The 14,310-nt window shown below is 47.6% G+C and overlaps 6 protein-coding genes across 8 annotated transcripts in view; 5 read left to right on the top strand and 1 right to left on the bottom strand.

The window, feature by feature from the left end:
• The window catches only part of CNC02070 (importin-alpha export receptor, putative), a 3,915-nt gene extending 2,525 nt beyond the window's left edge, over nt 1-1,390 (top strand). The window contains exons 11-16 of the mRNA XM_569470.2: nt 1-112; nt 158-461; nt 510-683; nt 739-1,123; nt 1,183-1,262; nt 1,314-1,390. The exon at nt 1-112 is cut by the window's left edge and continues 137 nt beyond it. Of these exons, the coding sequence (XP_569470.1) occupies nt 1-112; nt 158-461; nt 510-683; nt 739-1,123; nt 1,183-1,262; nt 1,314-1,329 (1,071 nt within the window). The 3' untranslated portion in view covers nt 1,330-1,390. The remainder of the gene's footprint in view (nt 113-157; nt 462-509; nt 684-738; nt 1,124-1,182; nt 1,263-1,313) is intronic.
• A 283-nt stretch (nt 1,391-1,673) lies between these two features.
• On the top strand, nt 1,674-4,762 carry CNC02060 (histone deacetylase 1-1 (hd1), putative). Its single transcript, XM_569971.2, has 12 exons — nt 1,674-2,171; nt 2,259-2,376; nt 2,443-2,517; nt 2,573-2,711; nt 2,760-2,901; nt 2,958-3,050; nt 3,108-3,216; nt 3,268-3,343; nt 3,401-3,484; nt 3,535-3,624; nt 3,680-3,831; nt 3,883-4,762. The coding sequence occupies exons 1-12, from the start codon at nt 1,866-1,868 to the stop codon at nt 4,476-4,478; spliced, it is 1,980 nt and encodes a 659-aa protein (XP_569971.1). The 5' UTR covers nt 1,674-1,865; the 3' UTR covers nt 4,479-4,762.
• A 10-nt stretch (nt 4,763-4,772) lies between these two features.
• On the top strand, nt 4,773-7,493 carry CNC02050 (expressed protein). The gene is made up of 6 exons (XM_569972.2): nt 4,773-5,166; nt 5,222-5,401; nt 5,455-5,584; nt 5,641-5,695; nt 5,760-5,819; nt 5,885-7,493. Exons 1-6 carry the CDS (start codon nt 4,866-4,868, stop codon nt 7,241-7,243), a joined length of 2,085 nt encoding a protein of 694 aa, XP_569972.1. The 5' UTR covers nt 4,773-4,865; the 3' UTR covers nt 7,244-7,493.
• A 329-nt stretch (nt 7,494-7,822) lies between these two features.
• Nucleotides 7,823-10,559, top strand: CNC02045 (hypothetical protein). Its single transcript, XM_024658932.1, has 8 exons — nt 7,823-8,019; nt 8,071-8,261; nt 8,319-8,637; nt 8,694-8,929; nt 8,980-9,222; nt 9,276-9,441; nt 9,491-9,732; nt 9,795-10,559. The coding sequence occupies exons 1-7, from the start codon at nt 7,882-7,884 to the stop codon at nt 9,614-9,616; spliced, it is 1,419 nt and encodes a 472-aa protein (XP_024514270.1). The 5' UTR covers nt 7,823-7,881; the 3' UTR covers nt 9,617-9,732; nt 9,795-10,559.
• CNC02040 (DNAj protein, putative) lies at nt 9,619-11,901 on the bottom strand. 3 transcript variants are annotated; one of them, XM_024658930.1, is made up of 6 exons: nt 11,612-11,901; nt 11,451-11,561; nt 11,311-11,391; nt 10,363-11,258; nt 9,941-10,313; nt 9,619-9,883 (listed from the first exon to the last, which is right to left on the bottom strand). In XM_024658930.1, exons 1-6 carry the CDS (start codon nt 11,813-11,815, stop codon nt 9,807-9,809), a joined length of 1,512 nt encoding a protein of 503 aa, XP_024514269.1. In that variant the 5' UTR covers nt 11,816-11,901; the 3' UTR covers nt 9,619-9,806. The 3 variants fall into 3 exon arrangements, with proteins under 3 accessions (XP_024514269.1, XP_569467.1, XP_024512373.1); XM_569467.1 differs by having other exon boundaries at nt 10,171-10,313; XM_024656718.1 differs by having other exon boundaries at nt 9,619-10,313.
• A 168-nt stretch (nt 11,902-12,069) lies between these two features.
• On the top strand, nt 12,070-13,909 carry CNC02030 (hypothetical protein). Its single transcript, XM_024656717.1, has 6 exons — nt 12,070-12,152; nt 12,223-12,643; nt 12,713-12,899; nt 12,980-13,079; nt 13,131-13,430; nt 13,486-13,909. Exons 2-6 carry the CDS (start codon nt 12,292-12,294, stop codon nt 13,843-13,845), a joined length of 1,299 nt encoding a protein of 432 aa, XP_024512372.1. The 5' UTR covers nt 12,070-12,152; nt 12,223-12,291; the 3' UTR covers nt 13,846-13,909.
• Nucleotides 13,910-14,310: the final 401 nt, after the last annotated feature.

Genomic DNA, 14,310 nt, shown 5'->3' with positions numbered 1-14,310 from the left:
AGTGTATCTGCATTGATCAGATTTGTGTGCGAAGGAACTCCTGCAGCTTTGCCGACATTTGAAAACGCGTTATTTGGTCCCGCCCAACACATCTTGACCAACGATGTCGCCGGTGAGTGGGAGAGTGTCATTAATCTCCGGGCTAACTAGTACGCAGAGTTTATTCCCTATATATTCCAAATTCTCGCCCAACTTCTGGAATTGCATTCCCCTTCCGAGCTTCCGCCTGCCTACCAGGCACTCACCGGTCCGCTTTTGTCTGCCGCTCTTTGGGAACAGCGCGGTAACATCCCTGCTCTTGTCAGAATATGGAAGGCTTTACTCCTTCGCGGTGCGCCTAGTATTGTGGCCGCAGGTCAGGTACAGGGATTACTGGGTATCTTCCAGAGATTGGCAGGAAGCAAGGTCAATGATGTTTGGGCGTTTGAGCTGGTTCAGGCACTGTATGAGTTTGTGCCCATGTAAGTGCGATTGCATCGTTCAGTTAATGTGGCTAATAAAACGTGCAGTGAAGTGATGCGGCCATTCTCCCAGACAGTCTTTGTGCTCCTTTTGAACCGACTTCAAGGTAAACCTTCGACCCAATTTAATCATTGCTTCGTTTATTTCTTCGCTTTCTTGGCCAATCTGGACAGCGTGGGCGCGGATTTCCTAGTTGGTGTTCTGGAAGGTATTCAGACTGGGTAAGTTTTTTTTTTCCATTTGTTGATATGCGCAGTGTTGCTGACCCCCCTTCAGGCTGTTTGGCAACCTCCTGACTGGCGTCATCTTGTCCAACAGCCAGAAGATAACCGCCAGGAATAGAAAATTGGTTGAAGTTGGTCTTACAAAGACTCTCTCTCGTTCAGATAGTCTTTTGGTAGAGCCGAACAGGCAGTTCTGGCCTCCCATTTTCCTTGCCCTTCTGGACATGTTCACTCTTCCGCAAGATATCACCTATGCCAATCCCGAAGGATCAGGTGATATTACCGAGCTGGATCCCGAGGAAGCCGGATTCCAGTCTAGCTTTTCCAAGCTGGGCGCGAGCGAGAAGACTGTGAGTGACCCTACTGCAGGCGTGGAGGATAGTAAGGTGTTTGCGGCGAAAGAATTAGCCAAGAGATCGAACGAGAAACCTGGAATGGTATGTGGCATGTCCTCTCATGATACTTGACAAAGGGCTTCTTGTTGACGGTGGTAAAGTTGGGCCCTCTCATCGAAGCGGCTCAGAAGGAGGAACAGGTGACAGTCACCAATTTTGTCCAGTTCATGGCGACTAGCGGGTGAGTATTTATAAACTCCTTTCCAAACTTGCTGACGCCCAGCCATGCAAGGAACACGATTTCATAGACTCTTGACGACAAAATGTCTTGGATTACACTATAAATTATGCATGACATCTAGAAAAAAGGTCTGAAACGCTTCGGGTCACAGCTTACGCAACGGTAGTCTACTGGAAACGAATATTTACCTCCCGTGCTCACTGTGTATACTTGTAGATCAAGTAATGATGTCTACTCGACAATCACCACAGGGTCAAGTGCTGGCATTTCCATAGCAGCCAACGAGCTGTCTGATCTTGTTCTAGTCCATAGGCGTAAATCAATATTAGCCATTAATTACGCACCACTCAAAGCAAGCGGCGATTAATCCCTCTTCTTCCATGGGTCCTCCCTCCACTTTCCACATGGTTTAGTGCCTGACTGGTGCCTGGCTGGCGCGGGGCCGAGTGATCGGTGTCGTCGGAGCAGGACTGATCAAATGTCAAATCATCCGTCCTTCATTCTTCGGTTCGTCTCTTGCAACTGCCATCATCCTTCGTTCTGGAATACCGTCCAGCACCCCACAACAGCCCTTCTGTATAATTCACAGAAATAAACGCCACCATGTCCTCGGCTGCTATTCATCCTCCTCTCGACTTCTCGCCCGTTCGCCCAGATGGCCGGCGCGTAGCTTACTACTATGACCACGACGTAGGCAACTACCATTTTGGACTCGGCCATCCAATGAAGCCTCATCGGATTAGAATGACACATAACCTTGTAGTTAACTATGGACTGGCCGACGACTATGAAGCTATGGAGGAAGAGGGCAGAAGAAAGGTGAATGCTCGGATGGGGATGGAGAATGATGAAGCAAGATGGGTGAATGCCGAGATGCGAGGGTCGAGAGCAAAACGGATGCAGATCTTTGTGAGTTTAATCAGTACTTTATTAAGTGTCTTCTTGGTCTAGGCATGAAATCAAGCGTAAAAGGGCTGACAGTGAATCCGTCTGCAGAGACCTCGTCGAGCAACCAAAACAGATATGACGAGATTCCATACCGATGAGTACATCGAGCTGCTTGAGAGCGTACTACCGGAAAATGCGGATGCTCTCACTGGAAATAGGTCAAGAGGTAAGTAAGAAACCAGCTTTATGGATAGCGCCGTCTGACAAGCCAATATCGCTCGATAACCGAAAGGCTTAACTGGGTCCGATTGTCCGGCAGTCGAAGGTATTTTCGAATTCAGCTCTATTTCTGCAGGTGGATCCATTGGTGGGTTTTCTTTGATCTTCATCCAGATTGCTTATTCATAAAAATATTATCTCAGGTGCTGCTGAGAAGCTCAATGAAGGTATAGCCGATATCGCAATCAATTGGGCTGGTGGCCTACACCACGCCAAAAAAACTGAAGCTAGTGGGTTTTGTTACGTCAACGATATTGTCCTAGGAATCCTCGAACTTTTGCGGTGCGTTATCTCGTAGAGATTTTGTTTCCAGTCCCTAACATTTGGCAGAGTTAACTCGCGGGTGCTCTACATCGATATCGATGTACATCACGGCGACGGAGTTGAAGAAGCGTTTTACTCTACAGACAGAGTTATGACTTGTTCTTTTCATCTCTTTGGTAACTTCTTCCCAGGAACTGGGACTCTCAAGGTGTTTGCGAACTACTTCCATTGCACAGCTCACCGTGCTGATACAGAGCGCCGCAGGATGTTGGCCTGGGTAAAGGTAAAGGCTACGCCGTCAATGTTCCACTGAGAGAAGGTATCACAGACGAAGGGTTTCACAGCATCTTTAAACCTGCAAGTCTAGTATTTTCCGGAGGATCTGGGGGCGAAGTTGTTTACCATAATGAATAGGTTATTGCCGAAATCATGGAGCATTACCGCCCATGTGTGGTTGTATTGCAAGGCGGAGCGGACAGTATGTCAGGAGACAAGTTAGGGAGGTTGAACCTGTCGGACAAAGGTCGGTCTTCTTAATTGCAAATCAGGTTTCAACAGCTGATATAACGAATAGGGCATGCTGAGTGTGCCAAGTTTTTGAGGACTTTCAGTGTACCATTGATGTTACTTGGTGGCGGGGGGTATACGACGTGAGTGTAAAATATCTACTCGTAGTCCAGTGAGCCTGATGCAAATGTGGATTTCAGGAAAAATGTGGCAAGGGCGTGGACTAGAGAAACGGCTATCGCATGTGGACAAGAGCTATCGGAAGATTTACCAAGCAATCAATAGTATGGCATACCGCTACTGTCGATTCCCTTACGCTGACCGATTTCTGAAGTATGGAATATTACGGGCCTCGATACAAACTAGAAGTATTACCTTCCAACGTTGAAGATTTCAATACACCAGAATATCTCGAGGATCTTAAGTACGTCTGCCAGGCTTACACTCACATTACAGTCTCTGAAGTATCCATCACACAGGCGCCAGATTTCCAACCACTTGAAAAATCTCCCTTTCGCTCCTAGCGCTCAGATGCGACAAATTACTGGTAGCAATGTGAGTCAAGCAGTAGGGCTTAGCAATGAATGGGAGACAGACGATCCGGAGGATCAAATTGATCAGAGACTCAAAAGTACGCCGTCCTGCTAAGTCTTCCACCATCCATCGCTCACTAACGCTATAGAACTGTTCGCAAGTAAGAATCTGAACGGTACCTATACTCAAGAGAGTGACGCTTTGTTGAGTGACTTAACAAGCATTTCAAGAATTAGACGCCAAGGTGGTCCCAAAAAACTGCCTAGGTCTTCAGGAACATGTGGCAGAGCAAGGAAACGATATCTTGAAGATATTGCGATGGGAGAAGATCCTTGTTGTCTTCTGCCTGCCATGACCAGCAAAAAAAATGAGAGAAAAACGATTGCGAAGAGCGGAAGTTCAGCGCCTCCAACATCAGCGCCAGAATGGCACGCACATTTAACCGTGCATGAAATGAAAAGCAGACCTAGTCTAGGTGAGATCCTTCAGCAACCGTCGCCAGGCAGTGAGGACGAATGTGATCGGAATCGTTGTATCACTGAGGGGTCGCAGCTACATATGATAGCGCAGGGAAGGGGAAAAAGGAGTTTCTTTTCGCGCAAAGGTCTGCCACCCTCAATTATATCTCCTCAGGCGATAATAGGAGGATCAACGGTAAAAGTCGACAGGCTGATCAGAGCGAGGATGGCGGCGGCGACCAATAATTCTCCGGTAGTGGTGGAATGGGATCGACAACAGGAGTAATGGACAATTATGGTTTAATTATGAGTGTTCCGTTAGAAAGGGTTGCACGTGTACATCATTGTCAACACTTGTAGTAAGTAATATGTAGTAGGGCATGAGGTACGTTGTGGGTAGGGAGCATAACTCGTTTGAAGTGGGCAAGCTATGATAGTTGTACTTGGGCGGCTCAGGCCGAGGGAGAGAGCGGAGTCTATTATTAATTATCCAAGATTCGAGTGTCTCGGCGGCGAGGCGACCTCAAGTTTTCAAAGCCGATCCGCATTCTACGTAGCTACTGGCACAGCATGAACAACTTGAAAAATCATCTCCATCTCTCTTTCACGTTCCCGAGAGCTTAGTGAGCCCTCTTGCAGTGCTCTCCACTTCGGTCATCTCCCCCCTCCAAGCATGCGCCATCGCTTCTATCTGCCTACAATCGTCAGGGACCAAACCTTTCTCTCCTTCGTCCGCCAACGCCACCATTCTCACCATCATCCATACCTCACTCCATCATTACCATCCCTTACCCCTAAGCATGAGCCGGACCTTTCCTCAGACGCACCACCAGGTTCCTCTTCTGCTGCCTCGGAGAAGGATATTACTTCTGTTCTGTCACTATTAAGAGAAGACTATGTGGCTGTAAAGGAACATATAAAGGTCATGGACTATAAGCAAGTGTTGAAAAGAGCTGCGCAAAGACACATGTATAGTGAGTACATCCCATCCTAATTTCAAAAGTCTGTTTAAAGAACTCACAAGTGCAGAGTGGTATGCCATCTTGATAATAGCAGGTACCCTGACCGCCCTGATCACGGCTAAGCATGATGCGGTCGTCGACTTCTGTAGGCCTATAACAGAGAAGATCAGAAGCTGGCCGGCCGGATGGCTGGTACCTATTGCTATTCTGGTTATCGTTTCATTCCCCCCTCTTGTAGGACATGAAAGTGGGTTCATTCGTCGTTGATATTCATCCAGAAGCTGACACGTCGCCGTTTAGTCATTGGAATTTTGTGTGGTCTAGTATGGGGCTTGTGGGTTGGCTTTGCCATACTTGCAGCTGGCACATTCGTAGGAGAGATCGCCACTTGGGTGGCCTTTAAGTGGTGCTGTCAGACCAGAGCTGCAAAGCAAGTCACATTCTCTTTAACTCTGATCGGCATGACTGATGAACAATAATATTCAGATTTGAGAAGAAGAACAGATTATACGCAGCCTTGACGCAGCTTATTCGTGAAAAGGTTAGGGAGCCAATCATGTATGCCGGACGAATACAAGCGCTAATTTGATGTATAACAATAATAGAGCTTCATGTTTGTTCTCATTTTGCGATTTAGTGCCGTCCCAGGCCATATAACAACAGCTGTGAGTGTCTTCAGTTTCGTCAGGCAGCAAGTATGACTCATGATGCATGTATTGGCGTTTAACAGGTATCAGCGTCCGCCGGCGCAAACTTCTGGAGCTATCTTCTTGCTGCTTTTCTCACTCTTCCAAAACAGTGGACGATTGTCTACCTCGGAAAAGCCTTTGGAACAACTAACCGAACCAACACCATCATTTCTGTCCTCACGACAGTGCTTACCATCCTTGCCACTGCTGTTGCTGCTGTGTACATCTATTATCAAATGCGACTCGTCATGCGCCGATGGACGTTGGCTTTACCGGCACATGTGGAAAGCAGCAGCACAAGTAATATAACTTTGTCAGAATGGGCGGATGAAAAAGGCCAAGATGGTTTATACACTCGTCGTCGTTGGATGGCTTCCAACGGCAGCGACGAGTATGTCAATAGGTGTGAGGGCCGTACGTTGACCAGATCCTGGAGCATGCCAGAACATATGAGCGAGGAGGAGCTGAAGGAGTGGGTGAAGAGTTTAGAAAATGAGGAGTATGCCTCAAGTGCGTCCGCCCAGCTGAGCGCGGAAACAGGGGATGACAGTGCATCCGAAAGCGCCGCAAACATAAAAATTAATATTCAGATGGAGCTGGGCTCCCTTCTTCCCACTTCCTGGCCGCCAGTTACACCCAGGTTTCCTGAGCCTTCGAATAATGTAATGAAAAGTCCAGGTTTAGGGATCCCTCAAAGTGTATCTCGGGATTCCAACTGCTCTTCTCCTTCACCCCCTCTTCTGGAGCTCGACAATGCTTATACACCTACTCTGGCTAGCCGTCGACCATCGTATTCTCGGAGAATACCCTCCAGTTCCTCCATATCTTTCGATGTCCCCTGTACAATTCCTGGGACGACATGTCCACATCGAGTGGGGGGACGTGAGGTCGCGGACGAAGCCGATGCTTACGCCATCGCACACGGCGCTCGTCGACCCGAATTTCGACGCATGCGAGGTGACTCTCGTGCTGCTCTGTTGGGTCGGCCGGTGGATGACGCAGCACTTCATCAGTGTGGTTCCAGTTGGAGAAGGGAATACTCACACTCCTATGGGCGGTCGCGCGGAAGCAGTAATGCCACTCTGTCGAGGAGCGATATTGATGAGCTGGGGCGTGCGAGGGGTGATTCAGTTAGCACTGCTGGGACAGGATACTCCTACGGCCCACCAACATTAGCTGATCTAGGAGTGGTAAGAGGAGAAGGTGGGTATGTCAGGATGGATCAACCTCAGAGAGGCAAAGGCGAAAGTTCCGCTGCGGTACTCGGCGGGCTGATAGACGAGGGGCTTAGAACTGAGATTTCGAGGGATAGGAATGATATGGAGTCATATCAGAGGGAAGGATCAACGATATTGAAAGGAAACGAAGGAAAAAACCAATTAGGTGATGAGAACGTCTGACTTTAGAGTGTCACAGAATATCTTACATTAGGTCAAGGCTTTTTTTATCTTCTTGCTGTGGGTACGTATGTTTGTTTGTTTGTCAATATAGCATACGTTTTCGTCCACGCATTATCATTAGTCTTTTCTATTTCCGTTTCTTCAGTTGTGCTGCGGTCATTTCTGGTTTTCATCTGCGCTAGATCATTTGTAGACAATGTCAATGTAGAGTTTCGAATGCCTGCCAATTTATTTGTTTGACACATTCCCCTAAAGTCAATTATTTATTTGTCACGTTGCTTATAGATTATGCGTATATCTAATTCAAAGGAGGTCGTTTAGTCACTTGGAATGACCTGCCATACTTGCATCGGTCACCTGAAACCCATCTATACCATGTTCCAGTGTATTCTCTATTGCGTTGTAAATCTTCACGAGGAGAAGCTTTCAAGAGCTGGGCGGGAGTCGACTGGAATAACTCGTTCGGCATCAACATCATCAAGACTGCTGTAGCGGAAGTGGTGTCGTCATGAGATACATGATGTTCGGGCGCGCGAGTTTATTACTCAGGTGTAAATAATTAAATGATTGACACTGCGGTGAGGGTTCCTCTCCTAGTTCATATTCACGTTCGATCTTCCCAAGCTCCATGGTTTTAAATGGAGCCTCTCATCTCCCAGTTCATCTCGCACGTCGATCAATGCTTCGCTGCTCGCTCAGCTGACAACATAGTCTCGTCCTTGCCTCTTGACGAGACACACCCTTTCTATGGACCTCTCGTTCAAGCCCTTGCATTGGTTTGTGTCTAGAGATGTGATGGGTCATAAGCTGACAGTAATCATAAATAGTCAAACCCCGCCGCTTTAGCCAGCTCCAATATTCATCCTCGACTGACTACTTTGCCGGGAGAACTTAAAGAGAACCTGTCAACATTGATTTCTGCGCTTCTAAGAAACATCCGAGGAGAAACGGACGACCATGAGGTTGATCAGGAAGAAAGAGCCTACCGGAAATTTAACAGGCTGCAACAAATTTATAGGTATTCAATTCTGCGCATGGCCGCCCCATCGCACCGCTGCTGATAAACTTCGTCTAGTGAAGCAAATAAAATATTTGGACTATCCGACGCCGAAGGCTCTACTTCTTACGCGTTTCTCAATCCCTTGATAAAACACCTTTCACAAAAGATTAGCCAATCTTCTGATGCGGCCGCATCGCTGTCAACATACCCCCTTCGACATCCTAAATCTGCACGCTCCATCCGAGATGCCACTCGTCAATTGATCGAACGATCCATGCAGATCGCGAGCGTGCCTATGAGTGAACTGGAATGGAATAATGCACGCGAGCAACAGCATGCAGTAGGAGACATCATTTGGCCTCTAGCCAATGAACTATTTCGCATCTACGCCCAAGTACGCGAACCACTATTCATCATTTTTCATGGTTGTTGCTAACAAGCTTCCCTAAGCGCAAACTTCATACCCAGTCAACTGAGTTACAAAAGTCCTTACACAACCTTATCCCTCCGGAGGACGAGCGACTTACTTCACGCCAAAACAGCATCCGCGTCACAGACGTTTGCCAGAGCTATTATTGGCGAGGGAAGTTAGGTGTCGTTCTGCTTGACATGAGAGGTGCAGTATTTTGGCTGCAGAAGGCTTGGGCCACGTGTCCACAAGATACGAGTGGGTGGAAGCAAAGAAGGTGAGTCAAAAGTACAATCTGGGAAGCTTTCGTCTGACTCCTGAAATCAGGTCCATTATTATACGTCTCATAGCTGTCAACCTTCTACTTGGACGCCTACCATGCCCAAAGACCCTAGAAACATATGATCTCCCCCAATTCAGACCTCTGATCGATTCCTTCAGGACTGGAAATATACCTTTATGGCGTCGTGTGTTGGAAGAACATAGGGAATGGTTTAGGAGGCGCAGTATATGGCTGGTCCTGTATGAAAGGGGGGAGATTCTCCTTTGGAGGAACCTCTTTAGACAAGCGTGAGTATATCCTTTTTAGAATTCCTCTGCTCTTCGGGGGCTCATGTTTTCAGGTTGAAACTGTATTACCGAGTGGATCCTATGGCCAGTAAAGGCCGTTGTCCCACATGGATCTTCATCGCGGCTGCATCCCAGGCGTTTGCAGGCTCTAGCGAGATTGAAGATGCAACAATAGAAATTGAGGACATCATTGTCATTGTATCAAGCCTTATAGATCAGGCAAGTCCCCCACACGATGCTTAAGCCAAACTTACTGACTGTGTACCAGGGTTTGATACTTGGCTATTTGTCTTATTCCCATAAGCAACTGGTAATGAAACCCAGCCCTGACGGGATGGGCGGTTTTCCGAAGATCGCTCAAGTACTTCCTCGGCGCATAGAAGCTATACATTGATAGGGTTTGTTTCGTCACGCAAATTAAATTGTGTACCTATGCATGTTGCAGATAATCTACAGTGAAACTTGTGCTACGTACGCCCCTAGACTTAAAAGGAAAGATGAAGCTGAGTTGTGCGTGAAATTTCTTTTGAAGCTCGCATACGAAACCGTATGACTTATCCATGCACTGGTAGACCTTCTTCAGTTCAGATTTTCCCCCCTACCTCATCCTCTTCCGATTTGGTCTGTCTGCCCTCCTCGCCAATCTCTTTTTTGGTTTCACCTGTTGAAAATAAACCGACCTGGTCAACATCAATCCTAGCGTAGACAGTGTGCTCACCGCCCTGACATGTACCCTCGTCTATCGCCTACCCCGCATGAACCGTTCAACCCATCCAATGGCACCGCCTATGGCAGAAGCAATTTTGTTCGCCAAGCTGATGGGTTCTTCAGATGAAGATAAAGGATTATAGGGCTTGTACGGTTCAGCGGGAGGCCGAGACGGTCGATGGGGGGCATGCTCGGCTTGGGGCTGGTTTTGAGAACGATATGATGGATAAGAGCCCTCACCATTTGTAGGCTCCTTTGGTGGCGAAGATGGGTTGGTGACAGGGGGATCAGATGGCAACGGACCAAAGTGTACTTGGGGATTGCGACCTTCAATATCATCCGCATACGCTTGAAGAATTTTGCGTTGGAATGGTGTAAGAGATCTGATTCGACTGTAAGCGCACCGAATACGGTATGCACTGATAAACTTACCGAGGAATTTGTACTTTCCAACCCACGATGAGATCTCCGCGATCATTTCTCCTTCCCCCGTACACGCTCTTGACACCTCGCCCTTTCAACACTGCCTCTTCTCCATTTTGGGTTCCATTCTTCACCTTTACGTCCACGTCGCCTTCCAAGGTAGGTATCCTAATGACACCGCCCAAGAGTGCTATGTGAAGCGGCACTTTGGCATCGTGATAAAGATTTACGCCTTGCCTTCGGAACACACTCGACGGTTTAACCAAGACTCTGACGAGTAAATCGCCGGCCGGCCCTGAAGCAGAAAGAGGCTTATCACCGGCTCCCGGAACCCTGATCATCATCCCATCTTCTACACCTGCAGGGATTTCCACGTCCAAAACCTTCTTTTCCTTCACTTTGCCGACGCCATCGCACTCGCCACACCTCGCATTTTTGGGAATCGTAGATCCTGTTCCACCGCATGTTTGACAAGTTGAAGCCATGACCATGCCCTGGACTTGGAAAGTCCGCTGGCCAGAGCCGCGACACGCAGGACACTGAGACTTTTTCTCGCCTGGCTTGAGACCAGATCCAGTACAAGTCTTGCAATCAATCACTGGTGTGACAGTAACTTTGCGTGTGACACCGTTGCAAGCCTCCAGGAATGAAAGATTCACACCAACCTCCAAATCGTCCCCCCTAACAGGCCTCTGGCGACCACCGAATGCACTGCTACCGCCGCCAAATGCACCTCCAAAAAGAGACTCAAAAAGATCGCTAGCGCCGTCACCAAAACCAGGGCCGAAGCCTTGGAATCCACCGAATCCGCCAGCACCATGGGCGAAATTAGGATCAAAGCCCTCCTGTGTTGAAGCGGAACCGTATCGATCGTACGCTTGGCGTTTTTTATCGTCTGACAGAATCTATATATAGCGATCAGTTCGGATTTCAGATATACAGACTGATAGGACGTACATCATAAGCGGCCTGTATCTCATGGAACTTTTCTTTTGCATCTTTTTCTTTGCTTGAGTCAGGATGCCATTTTTTCGCCAACTATCGTATAGTAAGCAAGCTTCTCAACACGTGCTCTACGCCATTTCAATCGGGCTTACGCTATAATATGCTTTCTTAATATCAGAGGAAGAGGCGTCTTTGTTTACGCCAAGGACATTGTATGGATCTTTTGCAGAAGCGGGGTGAACTGTTGAAGAATGGAATGATCTCTGCATCATCCGTCAGATATTGCGGGACAACGAAAAATCCTTCTACTCACCCTCCACCCAAGTGACGCCGTTGAAGGATTCCTTGGGTGCGCAAGCAGTGGACCAAAGTGTCGAAAAGTGAACGAATGTGATGACGGCGATCGTTTGTGTTGACGTAGAGAGAATGTGGAAGGAGGAAGGGTTGACGAGCTTCCTGCTGAGGACTGAGCAGTAGAAAGAGTCGATAATGCTCTTGAGGTTATCCTTGGGGGCATTGTGAGGGCAGTAGAGAGAACAAGGATTGATGAGGCGGGTGTTAAATTATTCGCAATAAATTGACTAGGGAGCGGTAATAACTGAATGATCACGTTCGCCCTAGAAATCTCGAGAACAATTCGTCGGATAATGCCGCCAGGACTTTTTTATCTTATGTAAAGCGAAGTAATACCCAAAATACGTAATGCAAAAGGGAAGACAGAGATGATTGATGATGGCAACTACACGTATTTGTTGAACCCGCTGCGCTGGTGGATCTACACAACTGATGGTATATCGGTCAGGATAGGAGGGACGAGCGTCTTTTTCGCTCCCAGGCGTGTCCATCGAGAGAAGGTATCAGCGCGACACATGCGCGCCATGTCGAACGTTGACTGACCTTCTATTTTTGTATACGTATCTTCAGAACATACATTGCTATGATGAGCTCCTGTCTTAATCGACAATACTGCGCTCTCATGTCGCCTATCCAAAAATGTTTCCACATAGACACCCGCACACAATCCACTGGATCGTAGTATCCTTGGTTCTTTTCTTGTCTTCCTTAACATCATCGCAATCAACAGCAACGGTAACCAGTTCATCAGGCGTCTCTTCGGTCACCCAATCTTCTTGGACGGAGTCGTCCTTGAAAGAGGATACACAGACTACCGCCAGAATTGCGGCAGTCAATGATACGACTTTTGGGACAGCTGGGGGAACAGCTCCCCAATCCGATACGACAGCTACAACAACGACGCATAATCTAGTGACAGCGACCACTCCTATACCCTTAGCTGCTACTCTAGGGCTCATTATGCCTAACCCTTGGCAAACATTATATACAGGTACGTGTTTCGGCTCATGCCAGATAACTTTTCCATTAAGACGATTATTATGGTTGGACAATCGTGCAGAGCTCAATTACACTTTTGGTTTTGTTGATGCGGTCCCAAGGCCAGCCCCAACTTATGGGGGATGGATGAGAGAAGTTGTCCCTCTCATCATCATGTCGAACTACACCGTCGACGTACTTCCTTCCAGTGGCTCAGAAGATCCTACTAGCGTCGAAGCCATCCCTGTTGGCAGCACTGGCCTTTGCGGGTGAGCAGCATCTTCTAACACAAAAACACGTCTCCCTCAGCATTTGCGCCTCCAAATCTGACTGATTTTGTGGGTTATAGAACCACTGCCGAGAATTTCCCAATTGGATATCCCTTCAGGTTCACAACACCAGGATGGTACATGTTTGTTGTGAATCAAACATACATGCAAGCGAACATTGTAAGTGACTGCACATCAGAGATACACGTTTGTATGCCGACAGGGAAACAGACAGAGAACAACCAATGTAGCTGGCCAATACTCCAACAAAAATCCTTTTTTGCTACCCAGATTTTCTCCCTTGCGGCTTATCCCACTGTATCCCCCGGTCCAGCATCACCTACTTCTGCATACACTGTTTGGGCTGACGTCAGCACCACCACACCTGGCAGCCTTCCCATCGACGCGGAGCCAACGACAGAAGGCCAGAAACTGGGCTTGGCATTAGGCATTGCAGGAGGGGTATTAGGTCTTGCCATCATAGCTAGCATTATTTGGTGGGTGCGGAAGAAGAGAAATTTGGAAGCCGAGGCGAGTCTTCTTGTGTATCAGATGGGCTCTGGCTCAGTACTCATAGAGCCATCAGTGTCTCGCTTTCTCTAGACTTCCATCCCAAGAACAAGAAGCGTTTTTACGAGAACATGCGAAAAATCTGAGACCTTTCCTCAATACACGACAACCCCAGTATCCTGACAGGAATGGGTTATACCGCTACCAAGCCCCCCCTTCTGCTCCACCAGGAACGATGGCTTATGCTCTGTGGTATAGTCGACAATTGTGGAACAATCAAGTCATGCAACGACAGAATCCATCTATCTGGAATAACAAATATGGGTTTGAACCTCGTATGGGGAATGCAGTAGCTCTGGGGCCCGAGTCGAACATGTTGAATCCGGTGCATATTCCGTACGCGCAACAGCACGCGCAGGTGTATGGTCCGCATTAGATTTTACAGAGAAGAATACTCTTTCATTAATAGTGTTCCTATGACATTGTATGGACTACACAATGAGCTCAAGCATTTTGCATATCTTTTACTATGCTATCTTCTTAAGCCCAAGCGTGAATCCTTGCGAAACCGAAACCGAATCTTCTTACCTTCTGTTCGCCGAAAACGCTGCAATTGGCAGTCTAAAAGCCTTTAACGAATTATTAGAGCTTATGATACCCGTAAATAGTAATTTTGAAGACAGCTGAAACCGCTCCTCACATCCGCCACGAAGAATTGTTTTTGATTTCTCTTTTGCGACACGACTACGTATCCATGAAACAGTATGATTCCTGATGATTTTTTTTAAAAAAAGAAAAGAAACAGGACAACAGCATGATTAAGTGAGGGACTACGGGAACCCGGCTGATCAATTTCAGTTAATGTCTGCTGCCAAAAAAGAGTAGTCCGGACGCCCTCGAA

This window comes from Cryptococcus neoformans (assembly GCF_000091045.1).
Source record: "Cryptococcus neoformans var. neoformans JEC21 chromosome 3 sequence".
In the NCBI taxonomy this organism is placed as follows: domain Eukaryota; kingdom Fungi; phylum Basidiomycota; class Tremellomycetes; order Tremellales; family Cryptococcaceae; genus Cryptococcus; species Cryptococcus deneoformans.
Note: the sequence above shows the minus strand (reverse complement) of the source record. Positions and strands in the feature narration are given on the sequence as shown.